Below are 16,753 nucleotides of genomic sequence, written 5' to 3'. Positions count from 1 at the left end.
ATGGTCAAGAAAGGTTAGTACACTGTGGCTGCACGCATGGTCAAGAAAGGTTAGTACACTGTGGCTGCACGCATGGTCAAGAAAGGTTAGTACACTGTGGCTGCACGCATGGTCAAGAAAGGTTAAAGTACACTGTGGCTGCACGCATGGTCAAGAAAGGTTAGTACACTGTGGCTGCACGCATGGTCAAGAAAGGTTAGTACACTGTGGCTGCACGAATGGTCAAGAAATGGTCAAGAAAGGTTAGTACACTGTGGCTGCTCGCATGGTCAAGAAAGGTTAGTACACTGTGGCTGGACGCATAGTCAAGAAAGGTTAGTACACTGTGGCTGCTCGCATGGTCAAGAAAGGTTAGTACACTGTGAATGCACGCATGGTCAAGAAAGGTCAGTACACTGTGGCTGCACGCATGGTCAAGAAAGGTCAGAGCACTGCCCACTGATGGTCAGCTGTTCGTGCACACAAAATATGTTCTCGAGGCAAGCCGAAGTTCGTAAACCAAAGTCTACACAAATGTCGGTGATTGGGCAACAGTAGGGATTCTTCAATTAAGTGTAGGTTGTCATTGTCAACGATAGACGACTCGTTTTCATGTAATTTTTTTCACTTGAGAAATACTGCACCAAACATCCTAGTTAAATGTAAAATTGCACGTCTAAGATCTCCTGGGTAAAAACGTCTAAATTATTGACAGATTTCTGGAGTTATCTTAGATTAAATCTGAGTATTTTGAGGAAGTTTATACTGGCAACGGTGTCTCAAGGTGGACAAACGGTACTATTGCAGCTTTTTTCTCTTTTTTCAAGTGAAGGTCGAATGAATGCCAGTGTAACCGATGTTATATGGCTAGCTAGTTAGCGGTGGTGCGCGCTAATAGCGTTTCAATCGGTGACGTCACTCGCTTTGAGACCTTGAAGTAGTGGTTCCCCTTGCTCTTTAAGGTCCCCGGCATTTGTGGAGCGATGGGTAACGATGCTTCGTGGGTGACTGTTGATGTGTGCAGAGGGTCCCTGATTTGAGCCCGGGTAGGGGCGAGGGGACGGACTAAAGTTATACTGTTACACGAGCACACCTGTTTGTTTTGCCTAGTGGAGTTCGGCTAGGAGCCAGCCAAACCAAAGCATGTGCAAGTCCACTGAGGCTACCCAACTACATCAATTTTTAAAAATGATAATATCAATATCAAAACTATTTATTTCACAAGGGGAATTAATAGGCAGGATGGCAGATATATAAACACCATACATAACAACGTATGAGATGATCACAACAACTACACACCAATAGATATTAAACGAGAAGTTTTCTTTTAGAAAACCAAATCTCTACTTTTGATGTAAATGGCATGTTCTAGAAGGGTTCAGACACCTTTTTTTCCACTTTTCTCATCCTCGTTGTGCAGTATGGGGCCACTGAAAAAACATGATCAAAGGCTCCAAAAACATTACTTTTAGAAATGGCAAATCTCTCAGTATAGTGATGCAGATCTTTAAATGTTGTACACATGAAATTGTGCCATTTCTAACTTTATCCGCAAGGTTCTATTAAATTTAGTTGAAACTCGAGTGATACCTCTCTGTCCATTCTACAGGTAACTGCCAAAATAAAGGAAAACTTGAGAAAATGAGGGATTCAAAGAATATTGAAAGCAGATGCTTCCACACAGGAAGTTCCAGACATTTGTACAATATATGCCAAGGCGCATTGAAACTGTTCTGGTGGCTCGTGGTGCCCCAAAGCCCTATTAAGACACTTTATGTTGGTGTTTCCTTTATTTTGGCAGTTACCTGTAGCAGCAGGCTACACGGAGAATGGCACAGCTGGATAGCGGAAACTGCTCGAGTCGCACAAAAGTAGTGAATATAACGTTGCGGATAAAGTTCAGAATGACACAGCTTCATTTGTACAACATCTAAAGGCCTGCATCACTATGCTGAGAGCTTTGCTGTTTCTAAAAAGATGTATAGGGTGTTTTTTTGTGTTTTTTCAGGGCCCCCATATTGCACAACAAGGATGAGAAAGTGATTCGCTGTTTAGAGTAAGTTTATAAAAGCAAGTGAAATCACAAGAAAGGTTTCTGGACCCTAGAGGATAGTATGATTTTCTTTCATCTCAGAGTGTGTGTGTGTGGTTGTGTTTGCAGGTCTGGCAGCCTCCTCAGCCATCAGCCCCATCCTGTCTCCTGTCTCCACCAAACTCAAGAGCAACGTGCCTGTCATCAAACCGCAGGAGGGTCAGTCATACACTTAATGACAGATGCAATGTAGGATTGCAGAATTCCAATTACTTTCCCCAAATTGTTCTGAAGTTCTGGTCGGAGGATACATGGATTTCCTGCTTATTTCCTCCTGATTCAAGGAATCTTCCAACCAAGATTTGGAGAACGTTACCAGAATTGTTTAACCCTAATCACAATCCTATGAAAACATACAATCACAACATGACCATACGATATCTGTCAGGAATATTTGTAACTCTGTTGTCTGATCTGATGTTTTATCCACCAGAAATTGAAGCCAGACAAGAGATGAACTTGGAGTCGGATAAAAAGCTCGATAAATTGGAGACATTTTTGGGACGTCTGAACAGTAAAGGTTGGTGCTAATAGTTTATCAGTTGCCTCTACCCATGCCATCAAATGCTTTTCAATGGTGTAACTGGCTAAAGATGTTTCAAGGGTGTGGGCTTGTGAAGAAGGAAGGTATTCTGTTAATTAATTACATTAGTCATTTACAGTAGTGATTGGACTTTTACTGTGTTTCCCCCTAGTGGCAGGTCTTCAGGAGACCACTCTGACCGTGACAGAGAGGGAGCAGATGGGCTGCTCTGGCTTGGACAAGGCTCACTTTACTGTGTTTCCCCCCAGTGGCAGGTCTTCAGGAGACCACTCTGACCGTGACAGAGAAGGCTGTGAAGGAGGTGATGAGGATGGACGATGAGATCTTCTCCAAGTTCTACCGTCACGTGGCTGACTTCCCACGCATGCCCAGCAGGATCGAGATAGACGAGGACTTTGATGCCATCTTCGGCACTCAGGCACCCAAGTAAGCAAATCATTTACCAAATAATGATGTCTTTGCTCTAGGGTTGCAACATTCTGTTAACTTTCCCAAACATTTTCCAGAAATCCTGGTTGGAATATTCCTGGAATCAGGAGGAATTCTGGAGTTACAGGATTTCTGCAAGCCTACTTTGGTTGGAGCAGACATGTGGCATTGGGTGTAGCTCCATTGCATGGAGTTTCACTACATCTACATGTCCTCTCTGCCCCTCTTCCTGTCCCTTTCTCCCTCGCCCCCTCTCTTCCTGACCTCTGTCCCTCCCTATGCAGGTTGACCTCAGCCATAGCGCAGCACAAACGAGCAGTGAGACCGTCTAGGAACGTCCAGTCGTCTAAGAACCCTCTGAAGATGCTGGCGGCCAGGGAGGACATCAGACACGAGTACACTGAGCAGAGACTCAACATCGGCCTCATAGAGAGCAAGAGGATCAAGGATGAGAAGAGTGAGTGTGAGTGTGAGTGTGAGTGTGAGTGTGAGTGAGTGTGAGTGTGAGTGTGAGTGTGTGTGTGTGTGTGTGTGTGTGTGTGTGTTGTGTGTGTGTTTCACACAGAGTGTCTAGCCCTCACACGCTCCTTGTCCTGTGAGTTGTAGTGAATAAGACTTCGGAGTACTCGGACGCGGCCCTAGCTGGACTGGCCAGTAAGGAGAACTTCAGCAATGTGAGTCTGAGGAGCGTCAACATCTCAGAGCAGATGTCCAACAACAGCGCTGTGCCGTACAAGAACGTCATGTTGATGCAGGTCAAAGGTGAGATGCCTACTGCGTTACTGAGCTTTATTCATTAGTGCACATTGCTTCAAAATGTAGATACAGTAACTCCCTGTTTCTGTCAGTTTTCTTTCATTTCATTCCTAATGAATATGACCTAGATGTGTCTTTAGTATCTTTCATTTTGGGATTGAGGCATATAGCTTGATCCACAGTACAGATAGCATGGGATATATTCTCATCGCATCCCACATTATAACGTCTTAAAACGTCTGACAAACTTTGGTTTTGAGGTGAGCTGTATCAATTCAAGACCAGCATTTATTTTGACATTGACCAATGTCATAGGAAAATATGAACAGGACAGAGAATATTCCACAGCCAGGTAGTTTCTGAATGAAGACAGGTAAAGAGAACAAATTAAGTTATTCCTGGAGAACTCTGCGTCATTGAAGTAGGATGTTGCACCCAAACGGCACCCTATTCCCTTCATAGTTCAGTTCTTTTTACCATGGCCTATATGGCTCTGGTCAAAAGTAGTGCACTTTTAGGAAATAGGATGCCATTTGAGACGCAGACAGGGTCCTGTGTTGTCTGCTAACCTCTGTGTGTGTGTGTGTGTGTGTGTGTGTGTGTGTGTGTGTGTGTGTGTGTGTGTGTGTGTGTGTGTGTGTGTGTGTGTGTGTGTGTGTGTGTGTGTGTGTGTGTGTGTGTGTATGTGTTCAACCTGCTAGAGAGCACAAGATATTAGGGCCAGTCATGCAAAGGGGAAAGATAAGGAGGAAATGGATTAGAGTTGGAAAGAGAGGGTCATGTTGGGATAGTTAAACATGTGGTTGCACACACACTCTCACACCAAATCAAGAATGTGATTTCCTGTGCAGATGTGACCGTGTCCACTTTCTAGACTAAAATAATCAATCCCAGAATAGCAGAGTTGCTCGGATCATGACAGAGAAAGAATTGTATCCTGAGCCTCAGGTTGGTTTAAAAAATGTTACCCTATTCCCTATATACTGTAGTGCACTACTTTTGATCAGAGCCCTATGGGCCCTTATTCCCTTGAAGCTTTTGTCAGGGAATATGGTGCCATGTAGTGCACTACTGTATATTGGGAATAGGGTGCCATTTCAGACACAATCTCACCCTTTCTCTTATCTACCCAGGCCGCCGTCACGTCCAGACCAGACTAGTGGAGCCCAGAGCCTCGACCCTGAACAGTGGCGACTGCTTCCTCCTGGTTACTCCTCAACACTGCTTTGTTTGGATGGGAGAGTTTGCTAATGTCATCGAGAAAGCCAAAGTGAGTCCCTGTTTCCTGACTATGCTTATGTCTGTGCGTCTGTTTGTCTGTCTGTATGTCTGTGTGTTTGTGTGTCTGTGTGTCTGTGTGTCTGTGTGTCTTTGTGTCTGACTGTGTCTGATGGGCGATGTCAAAGTGTGTCCCTGTTTGTCTTGCATATGTCTGTGTGTCTGTATGTCTGTGTGTCTTTATGTTTGTCTGTGTGTTTGTGTGTGGGCATGACTGTGTGAGATGGGCGAGAAAGCCAAAGTGAGTCCCTGTTTCCTGACTATGCTTATGTATGTGTGTCTGTATGTCCGTGTGTCTGTATGTCTGTGTGTTTGTGTGTGTGTGTCTTTATGTCTGTGTGTTTGTGTGTCTGTGTGTGGGCATGTGTGGGATGGGCATGACTGTGTGAGATGGGCTTTATGTCTGTGTGTCTGTGTGTCTAGAAAGCCAAAGTGAGTCCCTGTTTCCTGACTATGCATATGTCTGTCTGTCTGTCTGTATGTCTGTGTGTCTTTATGTCTGTGTGTCTGTATGTCTGTGTGTTTGTGTGTCTGTGTGTTTGTGTGTGTGGGCATGACTGTGTGAGATGGGCGAGAAAGCCAAAGTGAGTCCTCGTCTCTCCAACTGTGTCAGTGTTGAAATACGACTTCCAGGATTAGGGAAATGTCTTGTGTGTTAATCCCAGTCCTCTAGGGTTGGGTTAGCTATAATTTGTGATTTAAAAGCTTGGGGGTTATTTTAGGGTGCAGGCCAATGTGGATGGCCTTTAATGTCTCCCACACAGGCAACAGCTGGTGATGTGTTGTCGTGTTTTTCTGTTGAAGTAGACATATGTTCTGCGATATCCTATTGGCCCTGGTCAAAAGTAGTGCAGTTCAATGGAAATAGGGTCCCCTTTGGGATTCAGCCACAGACACACCGTTCATTTGTGCTGTTCTCTCATTGTAAAAGCATCTGTTCCTACAGCAGCTCCCATTCCCCATGGAAAGTGTCCTGTTTGTGTATAGTAGACAGTTTCAAACACACAGTGACTTTAGCTTGATTCCCCTAGGCTACATAGTTTTTTTCAACCCTGATATTTATTATACTAGCTACAGTATTTTGAACTGATATCAACTTGGGTATCATTAGGCAGACATCGAACTACAGTGCGCCCACAGTTAGAGCATGGAGACCCTTGATCTCTCAAGATGAGCAATGCCTCATCATTATAATATAAAATACTACTCGTAGGACAAAACTAGCAGGCTCTGACATTGGCCTTTGCAAGTAAATCTAATGCTGACCTAAGCCCCTTTCAGGGCTGACAGGACTGGTATTGTATTGTATGTACAGTATTGACATGTACAGTGTATGTATTTCCGTTAGTGACATTTTCTCTGTTGTTGTGTGTATCTCTCTCGTACTGTAGGCTTCTGAGCTGGCATTGTTCATCCAGACTAAGAAGGATCTGGGCTGCAGAGCGAGCCAGATCCAGACCATCGAGGAGGGGGTCAACCCCCAGAGCACTGCGGCCACAGAGTTCTGGAAGATCCTGAGAGGAGAGCAAACCTACCAGTGTAAGCAACAGCATCCGAGGCCATGGCCGTGTCACAATTCTCCACCTCCAAAAATGTGTACTTGCACACTTTGATTTGAAAGCAGATGGAGTTTCTACCATTTGTTAAATCATGATGGGAAGTGTGCAAGTGCACACTTTGGGAAAGGGTGGAGAATTGGGTCCTAAGTTCATTGAAAAGATGTAGCTACAAGTCATCAGAAGCCGTTATCTTGATATGTAATGTGTGTGTGTGTCCTCCTACAGCTGCCGGGCCACCGGAGGAGGATGAGCTGTTTGAGAGTGCCATAGTGGAGACAAACTGTATCTTCCGTCTGCTGGATGACAAGCTGGTTCCTGATGACGACCAGTGGGGGAAGGTTCCTCACAGCACACTGCTGGAGTCCAAAGAGGTACGTGATTGGGCTGGTCAAGTAAGGCATGTGATATATCAGAAATGATGTAATCGAATGATCGTCAACCGAAAATATTGTCTGATAATTATAATACAGTGTATATGGGTTTTATACACATTTTCTGTATAAATAGCCTCTAAAATATATGTAAACTGACATGTTTTAATTTGAGTTTCCTTGGAAAGCTGTGAGTGCTCTTGTATGATACAACATCACTACCTGTTGCATGTATAACTTGTCTAAGTCCCGTCATCAGCTGATTTCAGCCAGTGTGTGGTTGTGGATTGACTGCATTGTTTTAATTAAGGGAATCCTTCCTCTAAAACTGGCTGGCTAGCGAGATAACAAACATACAGTGCAGATAAATGATTCAACTTCATTATTTTAGACATTATCTTATCACAGCACTGGCAAACCATGGTTGACCAACGCCCTGACCAAAATGACTGACCTTTATCCCATCATAAGAAGGTTAATGTCCATGCTAGTATTCTAATTCTTAAATCTATGGTCCCAGCCATGGAGATCCTATTAAATTAATTCCTAATTCTATGGTCCTAGCTCTCTAAATATATGGCTCTGGTTTCCGTATGTTAGACGTAGTTTGACTCCGTTCCATTAATTCCATTCAAGCCATTACAATGAGCCCGTCCTCCTATAGCTCCTCCCACCAGCCTCCTCTGCTATCAATGAACTTCATATTATTGCAACCAAATGTTTAACGAAATGGCCATAATTGTGCCCTAGCTGTTGCTCTGTGCCCATTCCGATGCCACACTGGCACACTGTTGTTTTTGTGCCCCCCTGCAGGTGTTGGTGTTTGACTTTGGCAGTGAGGTGTATGTGTGGCACGGTAAGGAGGTGACTCTGGCCCAGAGGAAAGTAGCCTTCCAGCTGGCTAAACACCTGTGGAATGGAACCTTTGACTACACCTGCTGTGACATCAACCCTCTAGACCCTGGAGGATGCAATACACTCATACCCAGGCAGGCAACCAACACACAAACGCACAGGCTCTCTCTCTCTCACACACACACAACTCAAATCATCACCTCAGGGACTGTTTGTCCTAGATTTTTTTTAGTATAGGCTAAAGCCTGTGCTCTCACTCTCTTGTTCTGTGCATGTATGCGTGGTGTGTGTCTACAGGAAGGGCCAGGGGCGTCCTGACTGGGCCATATTCGGCAGGCTGACCGAGCACAATGAGACTACCCTGTTCAAAGAGAAGTTCCTGGACTGGGCAGACACTAAGAAACCACAACCAAAGAACACCAATGAGCAAGTCAGTGAGCAGAAGGTATGTCCTCCTGACTCTCTCCTTCTCTCTCTCATTCCTGATCTTTCTCTTTCTCGCTCCCTTTGTCTCTCTTTCTCTCTCTCTCTTTCGCTCTATGTCTACCCTTCTTTCTCTCTGCCTTCTCCCTCTCTATCCCTTTCATACTTCTTTCACTATCTGTTTTCATCAGACCCCATGTGCCAAGAGTTTTCTGAATGACACTCTCTCTCTCTCTCTCTACACCCCTTCCTATCTCCCTCTTTCTTTCTCTCTCAGGAGACGCCGGGGCGGGAGTGCAGGCCGTATGATGCAGCATTGATGCTGCCTGTACTCCAGACAGCAGTCAGCACTGTGCTGGATGGGATGAACGTGGGCCGAGGCCACGGCTCTATAGAAGGAGAGGACAGGATGAGGACTCTAGAGATCAGCACGGTGTCGGTGGATGTCTGGCACATCCTGGAGTTTGACTACAGGTCAGTTTCCCCCAAAAATCAATGAACTTGATTTGACATATTTTAAATTACGTATAGAGCTACCTCAGCCATTAGAGTACAACAATACATACATTAAAATGATCTAGGATTAAAAGCACAATAAAGTCTACCACAATTTCTATTGTTGTCCTTACTATTTAAAGTGCAATGCACAGTGGGAAAATGCTATATAAATCAAATCGATATTCTTCTTATTTCAGCCGGCTACCCAAGCAGAGTATAGGCCAGTTCCATGAGGGGGACGCGTACGTTGTGAAGTGGAAGTACATGGTAAGCGCAGCAGTTGGGAGGAGGCAGAACCCGGAGCTGAGGAGCGCGGGCCCTGGCAAAGAAAAGTGCTGCTACTTCTTCTGGCAGGGACGGAACTCCACCGTGAGCGAGAAAGGAACGTCGGCACTGATGACAGTGGAGCTGGATGAGGAGAGAGGGGCACAGGTACTGTCAACCTGTAAATACTCAGGCTGCATCTCAAATGGAACCCTATTCCCTATATACTGCACTCCTTTTAAACTAAGCCCCCATACCAGACCAGAGAGCACTATATAGAAAATACACTTTTGTAGTGCACTATATAGGGAAAAGGGTGTCATTTTGGATGGAGCCTAAATCCATGCATACATGTATCTACTGTCACTGATCTGAGAGCAGCCCTAGATGCATATGACCTGGGTGAGCGTTGTCCCTCTGTCTCTCCCCCAACAGGTCCAGGTACAGCAGGGGAAGGAGCTCCCTTGTTTCCTCCAGTGTTTCAACGGGGGGATGATCATACACTGTGGGAAGAGAGAGGAGGAAGAGGAGAACACACAGAGTAGGGATCTCTTCTGGTTAGCAGTATGACGTCATAGCCCTCAGACGAGTTGGTTAAGCAGTTAGATGCAGCTCTACTGTATTAGTAGGAGCGCTGTGGTGTAAATGGAGTTACACAATTCCAAGAACTTTCCCCAAATTCCCAGGTTTCCCAGAAATCCTGGTTGGAAAGTTACAGGAATTGTGCAACCATATTTGTGGATGTGTACCATGTTAGAGGGACTTCTGACTGTGTACCTGTGTGTCTGTGATCAGGAGCAGTAGTACCAGTGTATGTATCATACTGACCGTGTGTGTCCGTCTGTTACCAGCTGATTGGCGTCTGTACTGTGTGAGAGGGGAGGTCTCCTGACTGTTATTCTAATTTATTCCAGCTGAGTGGCGTCTGTACTGCGTGCGAGGGGATGTCCCTGTAGAGGGCCACCTCCTGGAGGTAGTGTGTCACTGCAGCAGCCTGCGCTCCAGGAGCTCCATGATCCTCCTGAATGTCAACAAGGCCCTCATTTACCTGTGGCACGGCTGCAAGGCCCAGCAACGCACTCGCCTAGTGGGCCTCACCACCGCACAGAGGGTCAAAGAACAGTGAGTCTCCGCCTCAAATGGCACCATATTGCCAAAATAGTGCACTACTTTTGCCCAGGTCCTATTCTTTTTCTTGATAATTTACATTGCCAAGTAGTTGACCAGGAAAAACCCTTGTCCCTAGTCATGAAATGCATAATGAAATGTGTAATATGGGATGCTTGCGTCCCAAATGGCACCCTATGCCCAATATATTGTACTACTTTTGACAAGGGCCCATAGGGCACTTATATGGGGAATAGAGTGCAATTTGGGGGACAACCTGTATATTGTATGTGGAAGATATGAACCGCGTGTTGTCTGTTAGATGTCCGTTGGAGGCGGGGCTCCATAGCAGCAGTAAGGTGACCATCATCGAGTGTGACGAGGGATCAGAGCCCACTGGATTCTGGGATGCAGTCGGTAGGAAAGACAGGAAGGCCTACGACTGTATGTTGCAAGGTACAGTATAGTACTGTTACACACACACACACACACACACACAATTGCAGTGAAATTCCTCATTCACAAGAGCGCTCCAGTTATTCATCATACTTCTGACTTACTCTTATTATTTGTTTGTTTCAGATCCGGGTAAATTTAACTTCACCCCTCGGCTGTTCCAGCTGAGCAGTTCTTCAGGGGAGTTTGTAGCCACAGAGTTCTACCACCCCTCCAGAGTTCCAGACTTGGTCAGCTCTCTGCCCTTCCTTCAGGAGGACCTGTACCAAGCCTCCCAGCCTGGTGAGTCCTACAATACAATACAGTACCATACCATACAGTACAACACAACACAAATGCTGTAGATCAGCCTTGGAAGGGGATTAGGTCTGTTTTAGATTGATTTACTTGCAATCAAATGTCAGAGCCTCTTTGTTTGATTGTTACCACCAGTAGTACCGTAAAGTTAGGTCCACATTCAACTTGAGGAATCAACCGTCCCTCTGCTCTCACTGTGGCCTTACTATTGGAAATAGCTGATCTAAAATGACTCTCTTCCTGTAGCGTTGTTCCTGGTGGATAACTTCCATGAGGTGTACCTGTGGCAGGGCTGGTGGCCCCAGGACAGCGAGAGCCCCGGCTCCGCCAGGATACGATGGGACATGGACAGGAAGTGCGCCATGGAAACGGTGCTGCGGTACTGCAGAGGTAGAATGTGATGATGTCATCTGTTTGACATCAGTGTGATATTACACTTTAAATATGATGTCATCTCTGACCTCTGGTATCTCTTGGTTAAATTTACAGAAGGGCATACATGGTGTTTATGTTTCAAGACCATTGAGTTTCATTGTACTGTTAACGTGCAAACTTTTCACTAAGGGCATGTCTCTCTAGTTACGATTTGTTACCGAAGTGTGTCCCAAATTGCATCCCATTCCGTAAATAGTGCCCTAGTTTTGATGTCCTCGGGGCTATGGTCAAAAGTAGTACACTATATAGGGAATAGGGTGCCATTGGGGCCGCATCCTAAATGGGTTGACTTCCACCTATAGAGAAGAATGAGAAGAAGCCTCAGAAGTCGTACCTGATCCATGCTGGTCTGGAGCCTCTCACATTTACCAACATGTTTCCCAGCTGGGAGCACAGAGAGGACATCGCAGAGATCACTGAGAGGGTGGGTTATACGCCACACACAGTGATCTGACAGCCCCCTTGTACATTACACACACATACTCTGGCCATACACACACACACACACACACACACACACACACACACACACACACACACACACACACACACACACACACACACACACACACACACGTGTGCAGTGCTCTTATGTCCTTTTTCTTGGGACCATAACAGTGTGTGTGTGTGTGTCAGGAGGCGGAGGTGTGTAACCAGATCATCCTGGTGGAAGATGTGCTGGCCAGGCTGTGCCAGAACACCTATCCCTTGGCTGAGCTGCTGGCACGTCCCCTACCTGGGGGCGTCGACCCCCTCCGCCTGGAGATCTACCTATCAGACCAGGACTTTGAAGTGAGTTTAAGTTCAATGTTTTTTATGTATCTAACTGCAAACCCTCTCTGAAATAGTTAATATTAACAGATTAAAGGAGTCCAGCTGCAGTTTGTATTAAATACACAATGTGGTGAGACCACCCCTCTCACCATTCAGCACCAACACCCTGTGAGAAAAGTAAACCTTGATTTAAGACTAAATGGGCTGGTTTCCCAGACAAAGGTGTAGGCCTAGACTAAAAACTCCCAGACTAGACTCCCAGACTAAAAAACGAATCTTAATTGAGAAAGTTTTTTGTCCAGGACTAGGCTAAATCTTTGTCTGGGAAATATTTCTAAACGTTGTTTTGTTGAAATCAATGCATTGTAGTCATGTTGATATCTGATGCATGCAGTATGTCCATGTTAAACATAAACCAGAGTGTGTGTGTGTGTGCGTTCGTGTGAGGTGTGTGTGATCCCCGCTGTGTGATGGATGAAAAGCAGAACATGTGAGAAGCACCACCTTGCTTCCTAGCTGCGGCTTGGAATAAGAGCTGCATCTGTCACACTGTGTCCTGTACATGTACTGATAGTGACAGTGGGTGCATCCCAAATAGCACCCTATTCCCTTTACGGTGCACTACTTTTGACAGAGCCCTGGCCTAAAGTAGTGCACCATATAGGGAATAGGATGCCATTGGCGATGGAGAGAGAGACAGACTGGCCCAGTCAGGTCACCCTCCATTTCACACATTACCTCAATCTGGGTGCACTCCTCTTCTCTCCCACCATTCAACAAGAGAGAGGCCCTCTCCGTTTGTGTTTATCTCTATTTACAGAATTCAACACACACACACACACACACACACACACACTGGAGGAGGACAGAGTGGTTGCAGTGTCGGAGCTCACTCTGTGTACTCAGGAAATGAGTTCTCGCTCTCCTTGGGCGTCAACTCCCCTCCTCAAATAGTGTGACCATGGTTACAATGAGGACAGAGGGCCCGGAGAGATGCTTAGTCTTTGGTCTGTAGCATGCCAATGGCACAGATACCAAGCATTTCAGAGTGGTGATCTAGGATCAGTTTAGCCTTTTAGATCACAATGAATAAGATTACATGGACAGAGATCCTTGATCAGCACTCCTACCCTGACATGGTTGATACCTACTGATGTAATTTGTGATTATCTTACCGTCATTACTTTCATGTCTAATAGCGCTGTAATAAACTCTTAGTCCAGGCTAACTTCTCCTTTCACCTTTCAGGCTGGGTTCTAGGGGATTCAGGTAAGGTGAGTTATTTATGACTCAGACTATGATGAATGAGCACTGGTGATTATACTTGTCTTCAAGCACACGTCATCTTCACTCACTGTAATAACCTCTGACCACGCTTGTTCACTCTTCTTTTCCCTCTTCCTCTGGGCTGTCCTGCTTGCCTTCTCCACCTGCACCCGTCCACTCCACCGGTCTTTTCTTTCTTTCTCCACAGCAAGGTGGAGAACAGTGGATCACTTCACGTCTTTGTAGCATGGGCTCAGGCGGTTTACTACAGTATTGGGAAAAAAGGGTTCCAAAAGGGTTCTTCGGTTGTCTCCATAGGAGAACCCTTTTTGGTTCCAGATGGAACTCTTTTCGATTCCATGTAGAACCCTCTGTGGAAAGGGTTTTGCATGGAACCCAAAAGGGATCTAGCTGGAACTAAAAAGGGTTTTCCTGTGGGGACAACCGAAGAACCCTTTTAGTAACTTCTAATAGATCCTTTTTTTCTAAGTGTGTACTTCTCTGTAAAACGTATTTGACTTTGAACTTTGCTGAGGCCAGAGCATGATAATCAATGATGGTTCATTATTTGACATTACATTGTTTTGAATTCAGCCAATGTGACTATATATTGACCACCCCGGGTGACATAGAGTTTCTTCCTCTCTCACTCAGTGTAATAATTGGAGCTGTTTCTTTCCCCTATACAGAAAGCATTGGACATGAAGAGAGAGGAGTACGAAGGATTACCAGGGTGGAAGCAAGTGAACTTAAAGAAAGCCAAAGGACTGTTTTAGTGTAAAGCTAAGCTGATGAGGAGTGTGGAGAGAAATTAAATTCAGCAAGTCTTGGACGACAGTGGAAGTTGATAAAAATGATGCTTTATTGTTATAACCAACGTGTTTTTGGCTCCTAGCCTTCATCAGGTTGGTTGTGGAGAGAGAGAGGACACAGAGACTGTTGACATGGAGGCCACCAAGCTGTCCCCCTCAGCACTTCCTTACCAGCGGTGTGACTGAACCCCAGTAGTGGCTGGTGGTACTTTAAAATCAGTGGATGGGCTCATAATTTCAATTGAATGGAATCATTGGAAAGGTATCAAACTCATGGTTTCCAAGTGTTTGTTACAATTCCAGTCATTATTATGAGATATCCACCCCTCACCCGTTTCCTCTGCTGAACACACTCTCAGGGACAGCTTCTTTGAGTGGGTCACAGGGGAGGGGGGAGGGGGTGGGCTGGGGTGGGGTGGAGGATCTGCTGAGGTGTGCTAGCGTCATGTAGCATATTGTTTTTACCTTTCAGTTATGTAACTATGTAGGAAAATGAAAATTCTGCTAAGCACATTGTATGCGAGTGGCTTTATATCAGGTACTGTACAACCCAGGACCTGCACTCACTCTCTCTTTCTCTCTCTGCTTCAAACTGTACTACAAGTCTCCACTTATGACACCGCTCATGCCATATGAAGTGACGAGGAAATTCAGCAACTCTTCGAGGACAGTGGAAGTTGACAAAAAGGCTGGTTTATTGTTGAAATAAACCAACAGGTTTAAATTGGTTGGTAGCCTTCATCAGGGTTTAACAGATAAAATAACAATGGAGGGCAGAGTTTCATACCATGGACATACACACTGATGTGGTCTCTGGGTGTGATGTTTTAACTGTTGTGTGTGTGTGAAGTATTTAGAAGAATTTGTATTTATGTAAAAAAAATACAAAATCTGGTAGAAGGACAATGTATTCAACTTGAAAGTACTGTGTAATATCTGTCAGTAGGAGTGTGTTTTTGTTTCTTGTCAAAAGGTGTAAACATGCCAAGTATGTACCTTTTTTGTTTTGCGTTCTCAAATATGGTACCTGCCTGGGGCTGTCATAATGACATCTAACCTTTACAGGTACCTGAGAAATGACAAACAGTTGTATTTTTAAAGGCATGGAATTCTTTGTGAAAAACACTTGAATGTTGAATGTATAGTGCCTTGCTTTTGTGTACAGTTTATATACAGAAATTCTAGTCTGCATTTCGAAGACTTTCTTTGTGATAAAATAAATAGTAAATAAACAACAAATCCCCCAATCCAAATAGATTGTTAGTTTGTATTCATTTGAGTGAATCTCAATTGTATTTTCTTGAATACACACATTCTCCCTCCACTTTTTCAAAATCACATTTGAGTAGAAGATCTGTGGTTCCTCCGCTCTGACCTTTTCCTGAAAAGACATTGGAGGATGAGACGAAGAGAGGACGCAAGGAATCTAGGGGAGATTCTCAATTTGGGAAACAGTCGGTCCTCTCCTCGACTCTTCCGTCGTCCTCTCCTCTGTGACCCGGAAACCGATGTGGTCGAGTGGTAGAGGAGAGTGTCAATTCGTTAGTAGGTGAACAGGAGAGTATGCTTCCCTCCTCTATTACCTAGTTCAGCAGAGGATGCACAAAATAATCCTACCAGGACCTAGCGCAGAAGTGAAGTAAAATCCACCACATCCCCTTTGAATCAGCTGTTGTTTTTTCTCAGAAGAGGAAAGCATGCACACATTTAAAAACATTTTTTTATATAAAATGTCTCGCACAACTAGCTAACACGTTACACTTTTATTTTGGGATTCCAACCCTGTAAACATAATTTGCCTGATGATATGCAAGAGTCTCATTTTTTTGTTTCCATGTTCCCTCTCCTCGCCACCTCTGGAGCAAAACCAACAGATTCTCCCTAGGAAATACAATTGAGATTCACTCTAAAACTTGCTTGACTTTGTAGCGGTTTGTCTTATGCCCAGCAGATGGTGCTCTTTATCCTAACATCCCTTAAAGTCCCATGCAGTCTTATTTTTAAATGATCTCTGTATGTCTAATAAATCCCTGTGTATGTTTATTTTTATAATTTATTTCCCTGAGCCTCCTTTTGCCATTGAAATAAATGCACAGCCTGATCGTGTGGGCGTGTTGATAGAAATTGAAATATGTTTACATACACAGCCCTGATTGGCGAATAAGATCGTCTAGTCTAGAGCCTACCCTGCTTACCCCTTCAAAGTAGGAGGATACATGTGCAAATAAAAGATGACTGGTCAGAATATTCAGATTGTGATGTCATGCTATGGGCCAAAAACTCCAACACACCTGAACTGCCAAGTGTTTTTATTTTTTTCATCTCTTACACTAAAAGTCCATTATCATCACTTTCACAATTTCAGAGTGTTATTTCATCCTCGTAGTGTGGAAATATACTTTTTTTTTTACATGAAAATCACATTTTGACTGCACTGGCCCTTTAAGTGCTGAACCGTTTCCAGTTCTGTGTGTCATGTATACATTTGCCAAGCATATTAAGATTGTACGAGAGATATTGTTGTTTTCTTAGTGACTGCTGTGTAGTGGTATGGA

The 16,753-nt window shown here is 44.6% G+C and overlaps 1 protein-coding gene across 14 annotated transcripts in view; it reads left to right on the top strand.

Annotated features, from left to right (window-relative positions):
• The window catches only part of LOC112227309 (supervillin), an 81,441-nt gene extending 65,990 nt beyond the window's left edge, over window positions 1–15,451 (top strand). For 13 of the 14 annotated variants that reach the window (XM_042308371.1, XM_042308370.1, XM_042308369.1 and 10 more), the window contains 20 exons: window positions 2,144–2,233; window positions 2,508–2,594; window positions 2,867–3,044; window positions 3,332–3,504; window positions 3,654–3,809; window positions 4,937–5,073; window positions 6,473–6,620; window positions 6,866–7,011; window positions 7,825–8,000; window positions 8,164–8,311; window positions 8,567–8,763; window positions 8,985–9,219; window positions 9,487–9,592; window positions 9,966–10,173; window positions 10,481–10,614; window positions 10,741–10,896; window positions 11,158–11,301; window positions 11,649–11,770; window positions 11,983–12,138; window positions 14,076–15,451. In XM_042308371.1, coding sequence (XP_042164305.1) covers window positions 2,144–2,233; window positions 2,508–2,594; window positions 2,867–3,044; window positions 3,332–3,504; window positions 3,654–3,809; window positions 4,937–5,073; window positions 6,473–6,620; window positions 6,866–7,011; window positions 7,825–8,000; window positions 8,164–8,311; window positions 8,567–8,763; window positions 8,985–9,219; window positions 9,487–9,592; window positions 9,966–10,173; window positions 10,481–10,614; window positions 10,741–10,896; window positions 11,158–11,301; window positions 11,649–11,770; window positions 11,983–12,138; window positions 14,076–14,162 — 2,984 coding nt within the window. In that variant the 3' untranslated portion in view covers window positions 14,163–15,451. Of the gene's footprint in view, window positions 1–2,143; window positions 2,234–2,507; window positions 2,595–2,866; window positions 3,045–3,331; window positions 3,505–3,653; window positions 3,810–4,936; window positions 5,074–6,472; window positions 6,621–6,865; window positions 7,012–7,824; window positions 8,001–8,163; window positions 8,312–8,566; window positions 8,764–8,984; window positions 9,220–9,486; window positions 9,609–9,965; window positions 10,174–10,480; window positions 10,615–10,740; window positions 10,897–11,157; window positions 11,302–11,648; window positions 11,771–11,982; window positions 12,139–14,075 lie in introns of those variants that run through there. The other variant, XM_042308372.1, reaches the window with a different exon arrangement.
• The last annotated feature ends 1,302 nt before the right edge of the window (window positions 15,452–16,753 follow it).

This window comes from Oncorhynchus tshawytscha, linkage group LG28 (genome assembly GCF_018296145.1).
Source record: "Oncorhynchus tshawytscha isolate Ot180627B linkage group LG28, Otsh_v2.0, whole genome shotgun sequence".
Classification (NCBI taxonomy): Eukaryota; Metazoa; Chordata; class Actinopteri; order Salmoniformes; family Salmonidae; genus Oncorhynchus; species Oncorhynchus tshawytscha.
The sequence above is the reverse complement of the archived record's forward strand: the minus strand, read 5'-3'. Positions and strand labels throughout refer to the sequence as shown.